Here is a 20,540-nt window from a genome sequence, read left to right as displayed (position 1 = left end):
GCTAAAAATATTTCTATCTGAACGATCGGTTGTATGGGATTTATTCTATGTATAGCTCGGATCAAAGTGATTTTTTCAGAAAATCTTCTATGATATATTAAAATATATATCACCGAGTTTCACGTTTATGCTTTCTAAATTAAGGGAGAAATGGCTAAAAATATTTCTATCTGAACGATCGGTTGTATGGGATTTATTCTATGTATAGCTCGGATCAAAGTGATTTTTTCAGAAAATCTTCTATGATATATTGAAATATATATCACCGAGTTTCACGTTTATGCTTTCTAAATTAAGGGAGAAATGGTCAAAAATCTTTCTATCTGAACGATAGGTTGTATGGGATATATACTATATATAGCTCCGATCAAAGTGATTTTTTCAGAAGATCTTCTATGATATATTAGAATATATATCTCCTAGTTTCACGTTTATGCTTTCTAAATTAAGGGAGAAATGGCTAAAAATATTTCTATCTGAACGATCGGTTGTATGGGATATATATTATATATAGCTCCGATCAAAGTGACTTTTTCAGAAAATCTTCTATGATATATTAAAATATATATCACCGAGTTTCACGTTTATGCTTTCTAAATTAAGGGAGAAATGGTCAAAAATCTTTCTATCTGAACGATAGGTTGTATGGGATATATACTATATATAGCTCCGATCAAAGTGATTTTTTCAGAAAATCTTCTATGATATATTAAAATATATATCACCGAGTTTCACGTTTATGCTTTCTAAATTAAGGGAGAAATGGCCAAAAATCTTTCTATCGGAACAATAGGTTGTATGGGATATATACTATATATAGCTCCGATCAAAGTGATTTTTTCAGAAGATCTTCTATGATATATTAGAATATATATCTCCTAGTTTCACGTTTATGCTTTCTAAATTAAGGGAGAAATGGCTAAAAATATTTCTATCTGAACGATCGGTTGTATGGGATTTATTCTATGTATAGCTCGGATCAAAGTGATTTTTTCAGAAAATCTTCTATGATATATTAAAATATATATCACCGAGTTTCACGTTTATGCTTTCTAAATTAAGGGAGAAATGGCTAAAAATATTTCTATCTGAACGATCGGTTGTATGGGATTTATTCTATGTATAGCTCGTATCAAAGTGATTTTTTCAGAAAATCTTCTATGATATATTAAAATATATATCACCGAGTTTCACGTTTATGCTTTCTAAATTAATGGAGAAATGGCCAAAAATCTTTCTATCTGAACGATAGGTTGTATGGGATATATACTATATATAGCTCCGATCAAAGTGATTTTTTCAGAAAATCTTCTATGATATATTAAAATATATATCACCAAGTTTCACGTTTATGCTTTCTAAATTAAGGGAGAAATGGCCAAAAATCTTTCTATCGGAACAATAGGTTGTATGGGATATATACTGTATATAGCTCCGATCAAAGTGATTTTTTCAGAAAATCTTCTATGATATATTAAAATATATATCACCGAGTTTCACGTTTATGCTTTCTAAATTAAGGAAGAAATGTCTAAAAATATTTCTATCTGAACGATCGTTGTATGGGATTTATTCTATGTATAGCTCGTATCAAAGTGATTTTTTCAGAAAATCTTCTATGATATATTAAAATATATATCACCGAGTTTCACGTTTATGCTTTCTAAATTAAGGGAGAAATGGTCAAAAATCTTTCTATCTGAACGATAGCTTGTATGGGATATATACTATATATAGCTCCGATCAAAGTGATTTTTTCAGAAGATCTTCTATGATATATTAAAATATATATCTCCTAGTTTCACGTTTATGCTTTCTAAATTAAGGGAGAAATGGCTAAAAATATTTCTATCTGAACGATCGGTTGTATGGGATTTATTCTATGTATAGCTCGGATCAAAGTGATTTTTTCAGAAAATCTTCTATGATATATTAAAATATATATCACCGAGTTTCACGTTTATGCTTTCTAAATTAAGGGAGAAATGGCTAAAAATATTTCTATCTGAACGATCGGTTGTATGGGATTTATTCTATGTATAGCTCGTATCAAAGTGATTTTTTCAGAAAATCTTCTATGATATATTAAAATATATATCACCGAGTTTCACGTTTATGCTTTCTAAATTAAGGGAGAAATGGCCAAAAATCTTTCTATCGGAACAATAGGTTGTATGGGATATATACTGTATATAGCTCCGATCAAAGTGATTTTTTCAGAAAATCTTCTACGATATATTAAAATATATATCTCCGAGTTTCACGTTTATGCTTTCTAAATTAAGGGAGAAATGGCTAAAAATATTTCTATCTGAACGATCGGTTGTATGGGATTTATTCTATGTATAGCTCGGATTAAAGTGATTTTTTCAGAAAATCTTCTATGATATATTAAAATATATATCACCGAGTTTCACGTTTATGCTTTCTAAATTAAGGGAGAAATGGCTAAAAATATTTCTATCTGAACGATCGGTTGTATGGGATTTATTCTATGTATAGCTCGGATCAAAGTGATTTTTTCAGAAAATCTTCTATGATATATTAAAATATATATCACCGAGTTTCACGTTTATGCTTTCTAAATTAAAGGAGAAATGGCCAAAAATCTTTCTATCTGAACGATAGGTTGTATGGGATATATACTATATATAGCTCCGATCAAAGTGATTTTTTCAGAAAATCTTCTATGATATATTAAAATATATATCTCCGAGTTTCACGTTTATGCTTTCTAAATTAAAGGAGAAATGGCCAAAAATCTTTCTATCTGAACGATAGGTTGTATGGGATATATACTATATATAGCTCCGATCAAAGTGATTTTTTCAGAAAATCTTCTATGATATATTAAAATATATATCTCCGAGTTTCACGTTTATGCTTTCTAAATTAAGGGAGAAATGGCTAAAAATATTTCTATCTGAACGATCGGTTGTATGGGATTTATTCTATGTATAGCTCGGATTAAAGTGATTTTTTCAGAAAATCTTCTATGATATATTAAAATATATATCACCGAGTTTCACGTTTATGCTTTCTAAATTAAGGGAGAAATGGCTAAAAATATTTCTATCTGAACGATCGGTTGTATGGGATTTATTCTATGTATAGCTCGGATCAAAGTGATTTTTTCAGAAAATCTTCTATGATATATTAAAATATATATCACCGAGTTTCACGTTTATGCTTTCTAAATTAAGGGAGAAATGGTCAAAAATCTTTCTATCTGAACGATAGGTTGTATGGGATATATACTATATATAGCTCCGATCAAAGTGATTTTTTCAGAAAATCTTCTATGATATATTGAAATATATATCTCCGAGTTTCACGTTTATGCTTTCTAAATTAAAGGAGAAATGGCCAAAAATCTTTCTATCTGAACGATAGGTTGTATGGGATATATACTATATATAGCTCCGATCAAAGTGATTTTTTCAGAAAATCTTCTATGATATATTAAAATATATATCTCCGAGTTTCACGTTTATGCTTTCTAAATTAAGGGAGAAATGGCTAAAAATATTTCTATCTGAACGATCGGTTGTATGGGATTTATTCTATGTATAGCTCGGATCAAAGTGATTTTTTCAGAAAATCTTCTATGATATATTAAAATATATATCACCGAGTTTCACGTTTATGCTTTCTAAATTAAGGGAGAAATGGCTAAAAATATTTCTATCTGAACGATCGGTTGTATGGGATTTATTCTATGTATAGCTCGGATCAAAGTGATTTTTTCAGAAAATCTTCTATGATATATTAAAATATATATCACCGAGTTTCACGTTTATGCTTTCTAAATTAAGGGAGAAATGGCTAAAAATATTTCTATCTGAACGATCGGTTGTATGGGATTTATTCTATGTATAGCTCGTATCAAAGTGATTTTTTCAGAAAATCTTCTATGATATATTAAAATATATATCACCGAGTTTCATGTTTATGCTTTCTAAATTAAGGGAGAAATGGCCAAAAATCTTTCTATCGGAACGATAGGTTGTATGGGATATATACTGTATATAGCTCCGATCAAAGTGATTTTTTCAGGATATCTTCTATGATATATTAGAATATATATCACCGATTTTCACGTTTATACTAAATTGTGGTAGGAATGACCAAAATCGTCTTATCTGAATGATCGGTTGTATGGGAGATATATGTTATAGTGGTCCGATCATACCGGATCCCAAAAATTTCTAATATAATACAAAAATACATCCTTGTGCCAAATTTCATTGAGATATCTCATTGCGTTCAAACAGGCAGACGGACGGACGGACGGACAGACGGACATGGTTATATCAACTCAGTTCGTCGCCCTGATCAATTCGGTATACTTAATGGTGAGTCTATCCTCTATATTTCTCAACGTTACAAACATCGGACCAAAGTTAATATACCATTTTATGTTCATGAAAGGTATAAGAACATAAATGAGCAAACAACAAAAAATATGAGGATTGTACAATTTGACAGTTTAGTTTTTGTTTCGCACCGGCCAACAGTACATTAAGCGTCGATAGGGCGGATGAAGAGCGATTTATATATAAAATAGGTTTGATTTTGACGACTAAATTGTAGGTAACTCTTGGCTCATCTGCCCAACCTGTCAGCAGGTCAATGAGTATGCCTATGCATGTGTGTATGTATATATGTGTGTATTTAGGTACAGTCGCTTAGGCAGTGGCGCATGTCGATTTGACGTAATACCCGTGTAACATTTATGGACGTGTCTTGACTGCGCATTGCATTGCCAATTGAGCTCAATTTGGTTGGTTAAGGAGGCAATACATGCGCCACAAAATATGCATAAAGTTTTGCAGAGGTCCACTATAGTGTCGAGTTGTGAATTTTAAGTAGAATTTGACGTTGAGCTCCTTTGTTAATTTTGCAATTTCGACAACTTAACTGCGAATTTTTAATGATAATACTCGTATTTAACTCCATACTAATGGCTGCCCTTGTAAGCCTATAGACTTAACTTATCCCACTTAGGCGATTGTGAGCATACAAATTCGGACTTTGTCATAAAAACAAGTTGAGGATTTTTAAATAATTGCAACTTTCACTTATTTCTAATTTAATAGTCAAATGGAATTTGAAAATGTCTCATTTAAGTATCAAACTAAGTTTAGGTAATGCTGACATGGCTCTCCACTGGCTCAGTAATGATGTGCGTTTCGCACAAACAAAACACTACAATTTTGTCAGCTTTAAAAGGTTTTTTTTTTGTTAAAAAAAAAATCATCCCTACCTCCACTGAAAAATAGATACTTAATCAGTAATGGGGTCTAAGTTTGGGTGTTACTGGACGTTATATACTCAGCTGTGAGCATTTTTAATTCCTTGTCAAAAAGAGGACGGGAACACTCCCAGAAACCTGGACATCTTAACAAACATCTGGTTGAAGAGGCCCCGCGTACCAGGGAGCCATTTCCATAAGCACTATGAAGAAAACCGGCACATAAGAATTCAGTTGTTTGAACCAAAAAATCATAAAAAGGCCTTCAGAGACATCCACAAAGAGTAGGCAAAGTCCAATTTGATATGTGCCATACGAACCCCGATCTCAATTTAAAATACCCAGAACTCCTTGTTGAGGGAAGCAGAATTCACAGATAGACCCGCGTCACTCTAGCACAACTTAGTTCTGGATACTGCAACAGTTTAAACTCTTGCTTATCTAGAATCAACCCCGACATACGCAATTTGTCCTGCGTTTCCACATGACGCCAACCATTTCTTCAATTGTAATGTCGAACCAACGCCTCTAACACACATGTTCTCTTGGTACAACCCTCTTGAAACTGCAAGTTTCCTTAAACTTCCATTAGATGATGTCAATGACAATTTGTGAGTGATCGCGCCTATTGGATGAACGAAGCACTGCTATAAGAAGAAGATGGATCGGCAGGTAAATCCGAACGTCAAAGTAAAGTGGTGAAGAGTAGGGATTAGGGAGTGTAAGAGGGAGTCTCACAGTACCGTGCAGTATCAAGAACTATCCAACGCTTATGCGCAGTGGTCTACTCAGCAGACCTGGAGGATCCATGAGGCGGTAGAAGTAGGTGGAGAACAGTTGAAGAGTTTTGCTGTGGAAACCTTTGCAACCGGTATGAGGAGGAAGAATATTCGGGCGGCAGAATGAAGCAGCAACATTTGACTAAAGGTAAAAACTTCGTGCTAAGGGGCATAAAGGACTCAGCCCCAGAGCCGTGAGGCAGGCCAAACGTATTGACGAACTAGAAAACGCTGATCTCGTTATTTTTCATTGCCCTTGTTTTTTCGGCGACAGATCCAATGTACACGGAGTTTTTAGGGAGAAGCCCTCCATGAGAAATTTAGTTCCCCTAATGTGCAATCACATAGATTGCAGAACTACTGCCAACGAAATGGCGCTAGTTATGACGCGATTGATGCATGCTGAAAGGGATCGGCGAGAAATGTGCATGCGAAGACTAAACCACCTTTTCCACCGCAGCGTTAAGCCCAGCGATGCTGCCACGGGGTACAAATATACGAGCACGATTAGCGTGATTTCGTAGGGCTGCACACAACTAGAACGAATTTGGATTGAAGAAAATATTTTTGTCTTTTTTTAATTTTATGTATATGCTACATTTCGGAGTAAGGCTTCACAGGTATTGAGCTAGAGGATACTAGTAAGGTCATCATAATTAGCCAATTCTTCACCCGGCCATCTTACCATACTTAACTAATTTATTAAATGCTATGGGGTTTAATGCCTATAAAGGATAGAAGAGCTTTAAATCGCCATTTGGTAGATCGACGACAGTGTGGCTTGTATAACGGGGCATTGTCCACGGAGGAAGAGAAATCCTGACTGGGTTTGACAGAACATGTGTAAAGTGATTTAGCCTTTTCTTGCTGCTTCTAATTGGCGTCAGATATCATTATGCTGGAATGGTTAAGTCTCAGTTAATTTCCAGCTTAAAAAGTTTCTAATATATAATTATCTGACTTGCCACAAATAATTAGAGGTCGTGTAGCACAAAACAAATGGGCGCACCATTTTCAATATACATATTTACTTACTCCGAGCTCTCTTTAGAAAATATTGTAAAAAAGAGAGTCATAAATCACGTTGTTACTTCATGTTGTCAGCAAGAATTCTATTGTTTTATAGTAGCGACAAAACTGAAAGCAATACAAATGTTCTGGAAACTTTTAGAGTGAGAATCTAGCATTTTAGCTGTAGGTATAATTTTTCGCTTAAATAAAATGGATGCACATTTTCTATGACCTTCTATTGTTATATCTAAATAGGACGAATATGGATTTGTTGCGAGATATATATGTGCACATATAAGTCAAAGTATACAAAATAAGCATTGTATGTTTGCATGTAGCACATACCCGCAAACATAGGTATTCAATCAATTTTGAAGCGTGCAAATTGTTTTTCTCATCTTGCTAGAGAGCCAACCAGCAGCAGCTCCCAAACTCTCCAATCAACAAAACAAACCAGGTAAACAAACAACTTTAAAATATGCTTCGATGTAACTATGCATTCGTTGTTGGTTAATACTTTTACCTTTTGGCACCATGTCTCCAAACGTCAGAGTAGTTGCTACAGCAGTAGCTGAGGTAGTGCCTCCTACCTGTCGTGCAACAAATGCGTTCATTTAGTACGAGTGCGCATGCGCGCATTGACGGTTCAGTTTTTTATCGCTTGACGCGTTCGTGGAGAAATGTGTTTGGAATAGCAAGCATCATAGTATTTTGTGATGTTTGTTAATAGAAGAAAGATTTTTGCTGATGATACATAATATATGGTATTTGAAAATACTATATATCTATACGTATATACATACATAAAAGAAATCAATGAACTGTGATTTGCAAAAATGAATTGAGAAAGGTAGAGTGTTTTGTTAAAGATTAAACATTTAAGAAAATATCTATTCTTAAAAGTGAGTGAGTGATGCTGTGAGTTCTTCTACCTGCCGAAAACAAAAAGTGAAGCAAATTAATCGATCAACTAGCAAAAAAAAATTACCAAAAAAAAAAAAACCACAAAGCAAATATATTAAGAGTGTGAAGAGTGCAGTGAAGAAAGTAAAGAAACATAATAATTCATTTCCTCCAGGATTGCGTAGAAAAACTGTGCTAACTTACTCCGTGGATATTTCTAAATAAACAACAAAAAAATGGTAAGAAAAAATTTAAGTATAATTACGGTTTGGGGATTTTGTTAGAAGAAATGAAAAAAGCAATTTTTGGATTTTTAGAAGGAAAAGTGAATGAACTACAGTATTCCAAGAAGCAGAGTATCCTCTCTTACGAGCCATACGGCGGCCGCCGTGGTGTGGTTGTAGCGTTCTCCGCCTATCACATCGAGGGTCCTGGGTCCAACTCCTGGGAAAAGTACCATACAAATGTAGAAAAAAGTTGTTTCAATTAGAAAAAAAAATTCTAATTGAAGTTGCTCCTCGGAAGTGATTTGTCAAACATTCCGAGTGTACTACTGCCATAAAAGGAGCACGAAGAAAATTGGAAGAGAAGCAAATTTGAAGAAGAGGAGTCCTAAATATAAAAACTTAGATTATATTAGATTATATGAGCAAAACGCGAGTTCCGCAAGACTATCGATTCGAAGTCGGTTTGCTAAGGTAGTTCAATTCGGAGGTCAGGCAGCTATTAAAATAGGACACAGAAGCCAATTGGTTCGACTTGTCCCTCTGCACCTTTCTTGTTCTCGAAAACAGAAAGCAGGCAAGGATGGTACTTTTACGAAAGCTTAGAAAACCAGCTAGCCAAGGAGAGACGTATCGACCGACGTCTTTTCTGTAGCGAGGAAAACAACGAACCTGCCATTGGCTAATCATTATCATGGCTTGCATAAATTGCCTGGCACTACCGATGCACTAAATGTCATGAATACTCAGATAATCGACGGAATAAAATGCTGTTCGACCTGTAAAAAACCTTTTGACATGATCAACCATGGCACCCTCCCTCTATGTCTACAGAGGTGAACCGCCAACTGGCTGGCAGAGAAGTCGCTAGGAACTAAATATCAAAACCCAGCATATTCTCTACTTTTTCTGTTTCACTTCTTTTCCACCAAAGTAAGTTATTTATGCAAACGACTCCTGGTCTCTTTTATTAATGTGCTGTGCTCCAAAGCTAACAGTTATTTGACTATACTCTACAGTTTTCCAAGCCCATATGACTTGACTCTGGCACCGATCAAATCACATTGTACACGAAGTTGATTACGCAGATAACCCAACAATAGGTCATCCATGTTGATGGTACGTTGTTACCAACAAACAACTTAAATTTTAGGGTGTGACGTTTGACCAAGTCTCTACTGCATCTCTTATGTACCCGCTATTGGCTTAAATTTATTTAAACTTGCGAAAAAATTCTTAAGTGGGCACAACTTGGGTAAAATATAAAGAACTGCTGATAACGAAGCTTGGCTGGGCGATCCCGAGCTACGCATTATCAATATGGAGGTCCTACACAACATCCAGAGAATAGAGTTGCAGGTTTGACAAAACTCTGCGCTCATAGATGCCAATGAATGTCTCCTTATGACGTTTTTAAGTAATAATATATTAAAGGTTGGCGTGCTTACATAGTGCTATCAGTAGAACCTTTTCTCTTGGTCAGAAATGGTAGTAAGCCGATTCTATGTTGAATGTCAATTATAGCATTTTTCAGTATTTTAATTCCGTATAAAAGTTCGAAAAACCTACGGTTTCTGCTAAAGAAGATGGTCAGCTTTTCATGGCAGCAATACATTCAGAAGTCTTTGCCGAAGGCATTGTATTGCCGAGGGCGCACATGTTTTTTGTTAAAGACATAAAACATTTTGATGCTACATTTCCCCAAGACAAAACATCGGACGAATGCATTTTAAGGAAGGACTTTATCACATCTAAGTATTTCCTCATTCTTTTTTCGCTCAGTTACATTCGTCACAGCCGAACACAGTCCGCAACTTTTAAACTCAGTTGAGCAGAGCTCAAAGAGTATATTAACTTTGATTGGATAACGGTTGGTTGTACAGGTATAAAGGAATCGAGATATAACGAAATCATCAGTATCGAAAAAAAAATTTGATTGAGCCATGTCCGCCCTCCGTCCGTCTGTCCATTAACACGATAACTTGAGTAAATTTTGAGGTATCTTGATAAAATTTGGTATGTAGGTTCCTGAGCACTCATCTCAGATCCCTATTTAAAATGAACGATATCGGACTATAACCACGCCCACTTTTTCAATATCGAAAATTTCGAAAACCAGAAAAAATGCGATAATTCATTGCTAAAGACAGATAAGGCGATGAAACTTGGTAGGTGTATTGACCTTATGACGTAGAATAGAAAATTAGTAAAATTTTGGACAATGGGCGTGGCACCGCCCACTTTTAAAAGAAGGTAATTTAAAAGTTTTGTAAGCCGTAATTTGGCAGTCGTTGAAGATATCATGGTTAATTTTGGCAGGAACGTTACCCCTATTACTATATGTATGCTTAATAAAAATTAGGAAAATCGGAGAACGACCACGCCCACTTTAAATTTTTTTTTTTTAAGTCAAATTTTAACACAAAATTCAATATCTTTACAGTATATAAGTAAATTATATCAGCATTCGACTCCAGTAATGATATGGTGCAATAAAATACAAAAATAAAAGAAACTTTCAAAATGGGCGTGGCTCCGCCCTTTTTCATTTAATTTGTCTAGGATACTTTTAATGCCATAAGTCGAACAAAAATTTATCAACCCTTGTGAAATTTGGTAGGGGCTTAGCCTCTAGGACGATAACTATTTTCTGTGAAAAAGGGCGAAATCGGTTGAAGCCATGCCCAGTTTTTTTACACAGATGTCCGTCTGTCCTTCCGCTCGGCCGTTAATACGATAACTTGAGCAAAAATCGATATATCTTTACTAAACTCAGTTCTCGTACTTATGTGAACTCAATTTGTATTGGTGTAAAAAATGGACGAAATACGATTATGACCACGCCCACTTTTTCGATATCGAAAGTTACGAAAACTTAAAAAAATGCAATAATTCTATACCAAATACGAAAAAAGAGATGAAACATGGTAATTGGATTGGTTTATTGATGCAAAATATATCTTTAGAAAAAAACTTTGTAAAATGGGTGTGACACCTACCATATTAAGTAGAAGTAAATGAAAAAGTTCTGCAGGGTGAAATCAAGGGCTTTGAATCTTGGCAGGAATACCGTTCGTGGTATTACATATATAAATAAATTAGCGGTACCCGACAGATGATGTTCTGGGTCACCCTGGTCCACATTTTGGTCGATATATCGAAAACGCCTTCACATATACAACTACCACCACTCCCTTTTAAAACTCTCATTAATACTTTTAATTTGATACCCATATCGTACAAACACATTATGGAGTCACCCCTGGTCAACCTTTATGGCGATATCTCAAAAAGGCGTCCACCTATAGAACTAAGGCCCACTCCATTTTAAAATACTCATTAACACCTTTCATTTGATACACAGGCCCTTTTAAAATACTCATTAACACCTTTCATTTGATACCCATATCGTACAAACAAATCCTGGGGTCAGCCCTGGTCCACCTTTATGGCGATATCCTTAAATGGCGTTCACCTATAGAACTATTACCCACTCCCTCTTAAAATATTCTTTAATACCTTCCATTTGATACACATGTCATACAAACACATTCCAGGGTTACCCTAGGTTTATTTTCCTACATGGTGATTTTCCCTTATTTTGTCTCCATAGCTCTGAACTGAGTATGTAATGTTCGATTACACCCGAACTTTGCCTTCCTTACTTGTTTTTATTTCAAAAGCGTGCCACAGCCTGTAACTCAGAGTTGTTAAAAAATGCAATACCCCCGGATTGCAGTCCATGCACTCCCTCCCATTCATGAACTAACACTTTTTGATTTCAGTCTTTATTCCTTGTTTTTTGGAATAGTTATTACTTTTTGCATTCCTCATGTGGAATAATGAAATTATAAAGTATTCCTCCTATCGAATAACAAAATTTAGAGCATTCCGCAAGTGAATAATAATATTGAAGAGCAAAAGAAATGCAAAGGATTGCGGAATGCATTTTCCGGTTATTGCAGTAAGATGAATGCAATCCATGGAATAAAAAAAGTGGAATAGAAAAAGGAGTAATTCGTCTGGAATGCAAAGAGAAATAATTATTCAAGTTTTGTATTCATTACTCCAAACTAACAAAAAAGTATTGCAATCCTCTGGGGCTGCAATAATAGAAATAATTATTCCAAATGATATGCATTCCTTAACAACTCTGCTGTCAATGAGTTTTTTATAAATATTTTATTATTATTATATATACATTGAAATTTTATTAAGATATTAATATTGCATAATATAATCTTTGTAGAAAAAAGTCATGCGACATAAATAATTGGATTAGTTGAACATAAACTATTACATGTAATGTATTTAATCCTTTTTGATTACGACTGCTTACTCTTCCCGTAATTCGTGTCAAAGTACGTATATAGGTATGTACATTAGACTGGGTCGATTTATTAACCATTATCGCGCTATCGATTTTTCGATAGGATTTGGGCTCATGAAAAAATTTCCAATACGCATACCCAAAAAAATAATTATTTTTGAGCCTGCGAAAAAAAATGGCGAAAGAGTCAATTTTTCGATCAAAACACTCCCGAAAATATATTTTTTTTTTCTAAAAACTGTTATCGCCAACGATTTTACAACAGTTTTTTGAAAAAAAAATATTTTTTTGAGTTTTGGGGAGTGTTTTGGTCGAGAAATTGACCCTTTCGCCATTTTTTTTTCGAAGGCTCCAAAATTATTTTTTGGATATGCGTAGTGAAACTTTTTTCCTGAGCCCAAATCGTATCGAAAAATCGATGGCGCGATATTGGTTAACTTTCGTCCATACAAATCGACCCAGGTTAATGTACATACATACCTATGTAATATTTTATTAAAGGAATTTTTCGTATAAGTAATTGCAATTGAAAATATGATCATAAAAACAGTTACTATTCAAGGTAACGCGTCTCCGGTCATAAAATTTAAAGTGCAAGAGCACTATTTTAAAGGTCTTAGCTGCAAAAATTAAATTTGAAATGCCTCTAACAGATGCATACAAACATATATATTTAACACATGCACATATATATAAATATACATAATTTCTTATCTACAAAGAAAATGTGCATTTGTATATGTAACAAGGAGACATAAAATGTTAAGTTTATTTGCTTAATAAATAGCGAACTCGCCAGAGACTATTTTTTAATCCGCCACCTTGAAGCGATAACATTTTATGTGACGAATGTTAAGCTGCTTAGTAAAACCAGAAGTTGCACAAAACATTTAGCCTTATGGCAAATTAAATGCGCACTCATTACAATTTAGCTTAGTAGATATTAGTAGTTGGCGCAAAGAAGCTGCCAGTAGGAAACATTGAATGACAATAGGGGCATTAGCTGGGTGTATAACATATTGTAACAAATTTTGGGAATTCTGATTACTATGCACCTTCGGCTAACTTTCGAATCGCTGAACTGTCGAATAAATAACTCCAATATTCAGTATTGCAAAATGGTCTTTATTTAGACTACTTTGGGAGTAGTAGTTCGCAGCTAAAATTATACTTCATTAATAGCGTGTTTAAATCAAGCTGATTATTATTGCTGAGCTTGCGCTGCTTTTATACTCTCTGTTGCCTGGATCGCGTATTTCTCCTAAGGTCTAGACGTTTCACAAACATGCCTCCTAGAACAGTTGTATCTCATGCTTGGTTATTTAGCTATATATGTACATGTATATCTGTAGTTTATATTTTTCTTCTAGCCATATGCGTGTGTATGTATGAGTAATAACTGCTCTTAGCTGCCAGCTACATATATGTAAGTGAAATAATCTCTCTGCTTCAAGCTGCTGGTTATGTGTATGGAATATTCTTTGTTGCCTTGTACATTAGTGTGGCTGCTTGTTTTAATGTGTACGTGTACATAAGTGTTGCTGCTTGCTGTTTTTGTTGTTGTGATTATTTACTAACAGCATAGTGATGCTAACATTCGCCACAATACCTATCCGACATACATAATCTAGAAAAATAAAACTCTGTATAACATTATTCGGACAGGAAAAAATCCCGACCATACATAATGCCGGCAACACAAAGTCCAAACATAAAATCCCGAAAAAAATTTTGAATAAATACACTCGGAGAAAACACTTACTTAAAATAAGCAAAAACATTTGGGATACCTCGTCGTCATCTTTGTTGTAGGATTCTGAGAAAATTGGCTGGATTTCTTAGGCTCTAATTGAAAGGTTGGGACAATTAATATTCAGACAGTACTGTTATGTAAAAAAACTTACATTATCTTAGCATTAGTTTTATTATTGTCATGGGTGGTGTAATAATCTGAAATATTATAAAAGCTCTGCGAATATACGAAAATAGCTCTTTTTGCTTAAATACAGTAGGATATACAAACATTTGGGGAATCAAATGTCGTAAAAATAACAAATTTTTCTTAAACGATTTTATTGCTATAATCAAAAGTACTGGTGTCACGGGTGGGACATGTTCGAATAAAAGCATTTAATAAACCTTTTTATAGTAAATAAAGTATTCTAAAGGTTCGAAATATGGTTCACGTCATGGAATCATTTCATGGGCCAAATAGTCTCAGAAAATTTTAAGATTTTTCACTCTCTAAATCTTTGACTCAGATTCAAGCGTTATGAAAAAACCTACTTAGATGTCGTACTTTGATTAAAATTTATACTGGATATATTTCTACTGGACGTTATAAGTAGATATCCCTATTAGGATCAGTAATTCCTACTCATTTGCAGTAAATGTTTGTACCAGTTGTCACAAATGGGACATACTTCATTCTCCCTTAATTCCTTAACAACTTCAGAGGTCAAAACTGTATTGTTGGATATATCTCCAATGAGTTTTAATATTGTATAATAAGTGTGAAACAAAAGAACGACTTGCAAAATTTAGAGTAACAACTTCAAATTTTTTAGTCACGGATGAGACGAAGCTAATTAGTCAAGTTTTCTACATTAAAGCCCTTCTTGAACTTAATACTAAAAACAAAATACAAATTACTATGGCCCACTTGCAAAACGCCGGCTCTTTTTTTTTAGCTCAGAGTTAGTTTAAACAAGCAAGGAAGGCTAAGTTCGGGTGTAACCGACATTTACATACTCAGCTGAGAGCTTTGGAGACAAAATAAGGGAAAATCACCATGTAGGAAAATGAACCTGGGGTAACCCTGGAATGTGTTTGTATGACATGGGTATCAAATGGAAGTTATTAAAGAGTATTTTAAATATAAGTGGGCCATAGTTCTATAGATGGACGCCATTTCGGGATATCGCCATAAAGGTGGACAAGGGGTGACTCTAGAATTTGTTTGTACGATATGGGAATCAAATGAAAGGTGTTAATTAGTATTTTGAAAGGGAGTGGGTTTTAATTCTATAGGTGAACGCCTTTTCGAGATATCGCCATAAAGGTGGACCAGGGGTGACTCTAGAATTTGATTTTACGATATGGGTATCAAATTAAAGGTGTTAATGATTATTTAAAAGGGAGTGGTCCTTAGTTTTATACTTGGACGCCTTTTCGAGATGCCGTCATAAAAGTGGACCAGGTGTGATTTTAGAATGTGTTTGTACGGTATAGGTATCAAATTAAAGGTATTGATGAGGGTTTTAAAAGGGAGTGGCCCTTAGTTGTATATGTGAAGGCGTTTTCGAGATATTGACCAAAATGTGGATCAGGGTGACCCAGAACATTATCTGTCGGGTGCCGCTAATTTATTTATATATATAATACCATGAACAGTATTCCTGCCAAGATTCCAAAGGCTTTTGATTTCGCCCTGCAGAACTTTTTCATTTTATTCTACTTAATATGGAAGGTGTCACACTAATTTTACAAAGTTTTATCTAAAGTTATAATTTGCGTCAATAAACCAATCAAATTACCATGTTTCATCCCTTTTTTCATATTTGGTATAGAAATATGGTATTTTTTTTTATTTTTCGAAATTTTCGATATCGAAAAAGTGGACGTGGTCATTGTGGGATTTCGGTCATTCTTTATATCAAGATAAAGTGAGTTCAGATAAGTACGTGAACTAATGTTAATAAAGATATATCGATTTTTACTCAAGTTATCATGTTAGCGGCCGATCGGAAGGACGGACGGTCGAGTGTGTACAAAAACTGGGCGTGGCTTCAACCGATTTCGACCATTTTCACAGAAAACAGTTATCGTCACAGCATCTATGCCCCTACCAAATGTCACAGGGATTGGTAAATTTTTGTTCGACTTATGGCATTAAAAGTATTCTAGACAAATTAAATGAAAAATGGCGGAGGCACGCCCATTTTGAAATTTTCTTTTATTTTTGTATTTTATTGCACCATATCATTACTGGAGTCGAATGTTGACATAATTTACTGATATACTGTAAAGATATTAAATTTTTTGTTAAAATTTGACTTTTATATTTTATTTTCGCTGCATTTGCAAGAAGGAATAAAAACTTTTTAAAAAATAGGTACATACTTGGTAAGGTTACAGTTGAAATAAATTGTATGCATACGGGAGGTATGTATGCTAAATGCATGTAAAAGTAATTGAGATTCATATTTTTTGAATTTTAAATATATTTGTAAGAATAAAAGTATTCAAGCTGCATTAGTGATGAAAAAGTATGAAGAACTCATTGGTATCCGAGTGGAAAAAATTTTTGCATGCATGAAATATGCATGTTGTATCAATGATCGTTTCAATGATGTTTGTAAAAATACACTTTTCTGAATTTTGTCTGCACTTATATAATTTAGGACTCTTTGATTTTTTTTTATTGTATTGAACAAGTAATTCGTATTTGCGAAATGTAGTACAATTATTTTTTCGAAAAAAACTACACAGAACTTCCGGATATGAATAACTAATTAGAGAGTAATAAACTTGGAAACATCGAGAATAAATTACGATCGCGGACTGCTTGGCCCAGGATGCTTTACTGTTATTAAACTGTTGTCCAGAAAATTTTCAGAATGGTGGCGTTTGACCAAACCGGTAAGAATTAGCATCCATATAATCTAAGTTGATGGCTACAAGTTGCGCCATCTCTAATCATATCAATGTTATTGTTATTGTAATCACATATGTAGAATAAATTCTTATTGATCAATGCAGGTATAGTGCTTTCGCACTGAAATATACTACGTATAGATGTATACATGTTTTTCTAATGCTTTTGTATGCATTCGGCATTAATACAACCATAAAAACAGAAGTAATACAAAGGGAGTAGTAATAGAGCATGTATGCTCTATGCTTTTATACAGACATGCATACATAGCTCCAATTCATGCCTCAAATATCGATATTTCATGCATACATTTACAACTGCGGTACAACATCTTTGAGTAAATGCGCTTGCATATTATTTTGATTGTCTTAATAGTTAAGGAATAAATGTATTAATATTAAGTATTTTTTGTATATTATATTTGTAGCGTAATATATTTTTGAGGATACTTGGGAATTTTGTCTTGAGTGTATGAACAATAGGGGGACTCATGAAAGCATATACACTTGTAAGGTGTAAAATTATATCCATTTACACACGCTGTTATATGAACGCAACTAGTAATACTCTTGATAAACTTGATTGTTAATCAGCTGTATTATTGCCAAACAAAATTTTTTTGATTGTTATACAAATTAAAAAATGCCAAAATTAAGTGAAAAATCAAAACTAAAACGCCTTTACTTACTGATGTTGGAGATTTCTGATGAAAATGTCTACTGTAATGTCTGCAAGGTTGCATTCCTTTGAGTTTACCGCGTTTACACAATGAAATGTGCGCGTAAATTTATACAAATTGTGTAAATGATTTTTCATACAAAATTTGACAGTTTGTTTACGCACTAGATAAATTTATACGTTTACACACTTTATAAGGCATTTATACGGTTACATGAGTCCCCCTATTATTATATTAAATTTGCTTCCATTTTCGGTCTTCTGTGGAGATAATATATATTGACGACGTGTTCTCTATATTTCATCCAAGTGCTGCCAGCAAGCGACAATTGTACAAATGCCTGTATGTCAGCCATATAGTTCGCGGCCCATATGGGGACAGATGCCTTCTTTATGCCTAATGCTAACAATTGGTGTGGTTCTTTATTTAGAATGTGCTATACACTTTACTGAAGCCATGATGAGCCAATGGTAGGTCCGCTGTAAAATTGTCTCACGTATCCTCGCTATAGGCCACAGTAGATACATCAGTCGATACCACTCTCCCATTCATGGTTTGCTAGGTTTCAGTTGCGATATCAACCTTTTTTGTCATTTTTTGATTATGTTTAAGTTGCAGAGGAAAAGGTTGAATCATATGCTTTTAAAAATTCCACTTTTTTAACATACGATGTCTTCTCAAATATAAACGAAAATTTCGAGGTTCGAGAAATCGAGAACTCGTCTTTTTGCGAGTTTCTCAAATATTCGCTGCATAGGCAGTATTCAATGTATAGCTTAAGATTTCTTCTGGAAATGTCCACCTAAAATATTGACCCATTCTACTATGAGGCGGTGTTTGACCTTGTTGATTTCGAATCCGATGGCAGTCTTTCTTTCAAAGTACAAAATGACCGATTCAATATTGCATTTGTGATCAAGGCTATAAACTAGCCTGGGTGTAAGTAAATATTTCTTAGTCGTTTTAATAAAATTAAAAAATTTTTCAAATATTATTTTCATCAAAATTTTAATAACTCAGTCAGATTTTAGCATATCTAAGAAAATGTTTACTACCTGAACTCATTATTAATATCCAGTTACGATGCAATGCAAGGTTCGTTATAGTCTTATTAAAAACTAGTGCTTACAGATAGCACCTGGGAAAATTTTCACAGTTATGTTTTCCTAATTGATATGCATTGGAAAGGCCTAAATCTCATCTTATACGATCCGGGGAGAAACTGAAAATTGGGTTTTAGCCAACAAAGTATAGGCTCGAAAATAGCATTATGCAGTCATTCTTAGATCTCCGAGGTCTACTAGAAAAACAGAGAAACAGTCAAACATTTTCTGTGCGATTGTCCTGCACTTTGGCACAAGAGGGAGAAATTTCTCGACGACCTTTGTGATGTGGCTAAGTTGAAACCTAAAAAATTTCTGACGTTTGCTGAACGACCTGTTGGTTTAAGTAGGGGAAAGATCCATGATGTATCCCAACGGGACCTTTATGGGCCTAAGTGCACTGGTGCTCGCACCGGTGGTCACTCTAACCTAACCTAACCTACCAAGTATTTTTACTTTCATCTTCTTGTGTTATCATTTCGATGAAGTTCTTTTAAAATTCAGAGGAAATAGTTCAGCTTTAAAGATTTGCTCAGCTTCTTAATTTGAATTGTTTTCTCTCACATATATATCTTTATACCGTAATGGAAGACAAGTTGGGATCACACATCAAATACTGTTGATTGTGCCATCGAGAGAGTAAGGAAGCTCTAGTGTCGCACATAAAACCACAAATTTAACAAAAACCTGAACTATGTGATCATCGAAATGGGGTAATATAATATTATACAACTTTTTATAACAACACAACATTTTTTTCTTACAAAAATAGTATTCATTTCCGTCTGCAATAAATCTTACCAGCATAAAAAGTTGATTTCTAGTTCACACTACACAAAATACAAATTTCCATACTGTATATGAAAAAGTCCGTTAAGTGAACATTAACTTAATTCATAGCTTAAAGAAAATATGGCACATATTTGGTATTCGGACATCTCATTACCATATCTAAAACAAAATTTCACAAATTAAACCTGTGCATTTTTTGTTTATCTTATTATCTGTGTGGGTACACACAGAACAAGGGAATTCATTCAGTAAAAAAAGTCAAAGATATACCGTGCAGTTAAATCAACTATGTATACGAAAACTTACAACTCATATGAATAGCAAACCTAATTAGCTTATCGTCTGTTTTAAATATATTTTTAACATGCGGATTTGCTACATGTAATAAACCAGTCACAAACTAGTTTTGATTTGAACAAAAAATGCTAGTTTTCTCTATGATCTGTTTAACCCTTTCAATTCTAACGGGACACATGCGTCCCAGTGAGGTATTTCGTTTTACTAAATGCCAAATATTATTTTGCATCGCTGTGTATTTTTCTCTCAGTTTTTAACGAGTAATACAATCAGTTATGCTCTGAATGACCCGTTACATTTGATTTGTGCTATGTCGTGGCACGTGGTATGCAGCTAGTAAAAATCGTCAATTAAAGATTCATTGCGTGTTATTAATTGTGGAATTTGTGGAAGAGGAACAGCTGACATAGTACGAATAACAATAAGTATTTGTGAAGTTGATAATCTTAAAATTGTATATGATATCGATCAGAACATAAATATGGGTTATACGTATGTGTCTCAGCAGTAT

At 34.1% G+C, this 20,540-nt stretch overlaps 1 protein-coding gene across 1 annotated transcript in view; it reads left to right on the top strand.

The window, feature by feature from the left end:
- The first annotated feature begins 7,670 nt into the window (after positions 1-7,670).
- Positions 7,671-20,540, top strand: part of LOC137251032 (mucin-2) — a 126,608-nt gene continuing 113,738 nt past the window's right edge. The window contains exon 1 of the mRNA XM_067784894.1: positions 7,671-8,186. Coding sequence (XP_067640995.1) covers positions 8,184-8,186 — 3 coding nt within the window. The 5' untranslated portion in view covers positions 7,671-8,183. The remainder of the gene's footprint in view (positions 8,187-20,540) is intronic.

Source organism: Eurosta solidaginis, chromosome 4, assembly GCF_040869045.1.
Source record: "Eurosta solidaginis isolate ZX-2024a chromosome 4, ASM4086904v1, whole genome shotgun sequence".
Lineage (NCBI taxonomy): Eukaryota > Metazoa > Arthropoda > Insecta > Diptera > Tephritidae > Eurosta > Eurosta solidaginis.
Note: the sequence above shows the minus strand (reverse complement) of the source record. Positions and strands in the feature narration are given on the sequence as shown.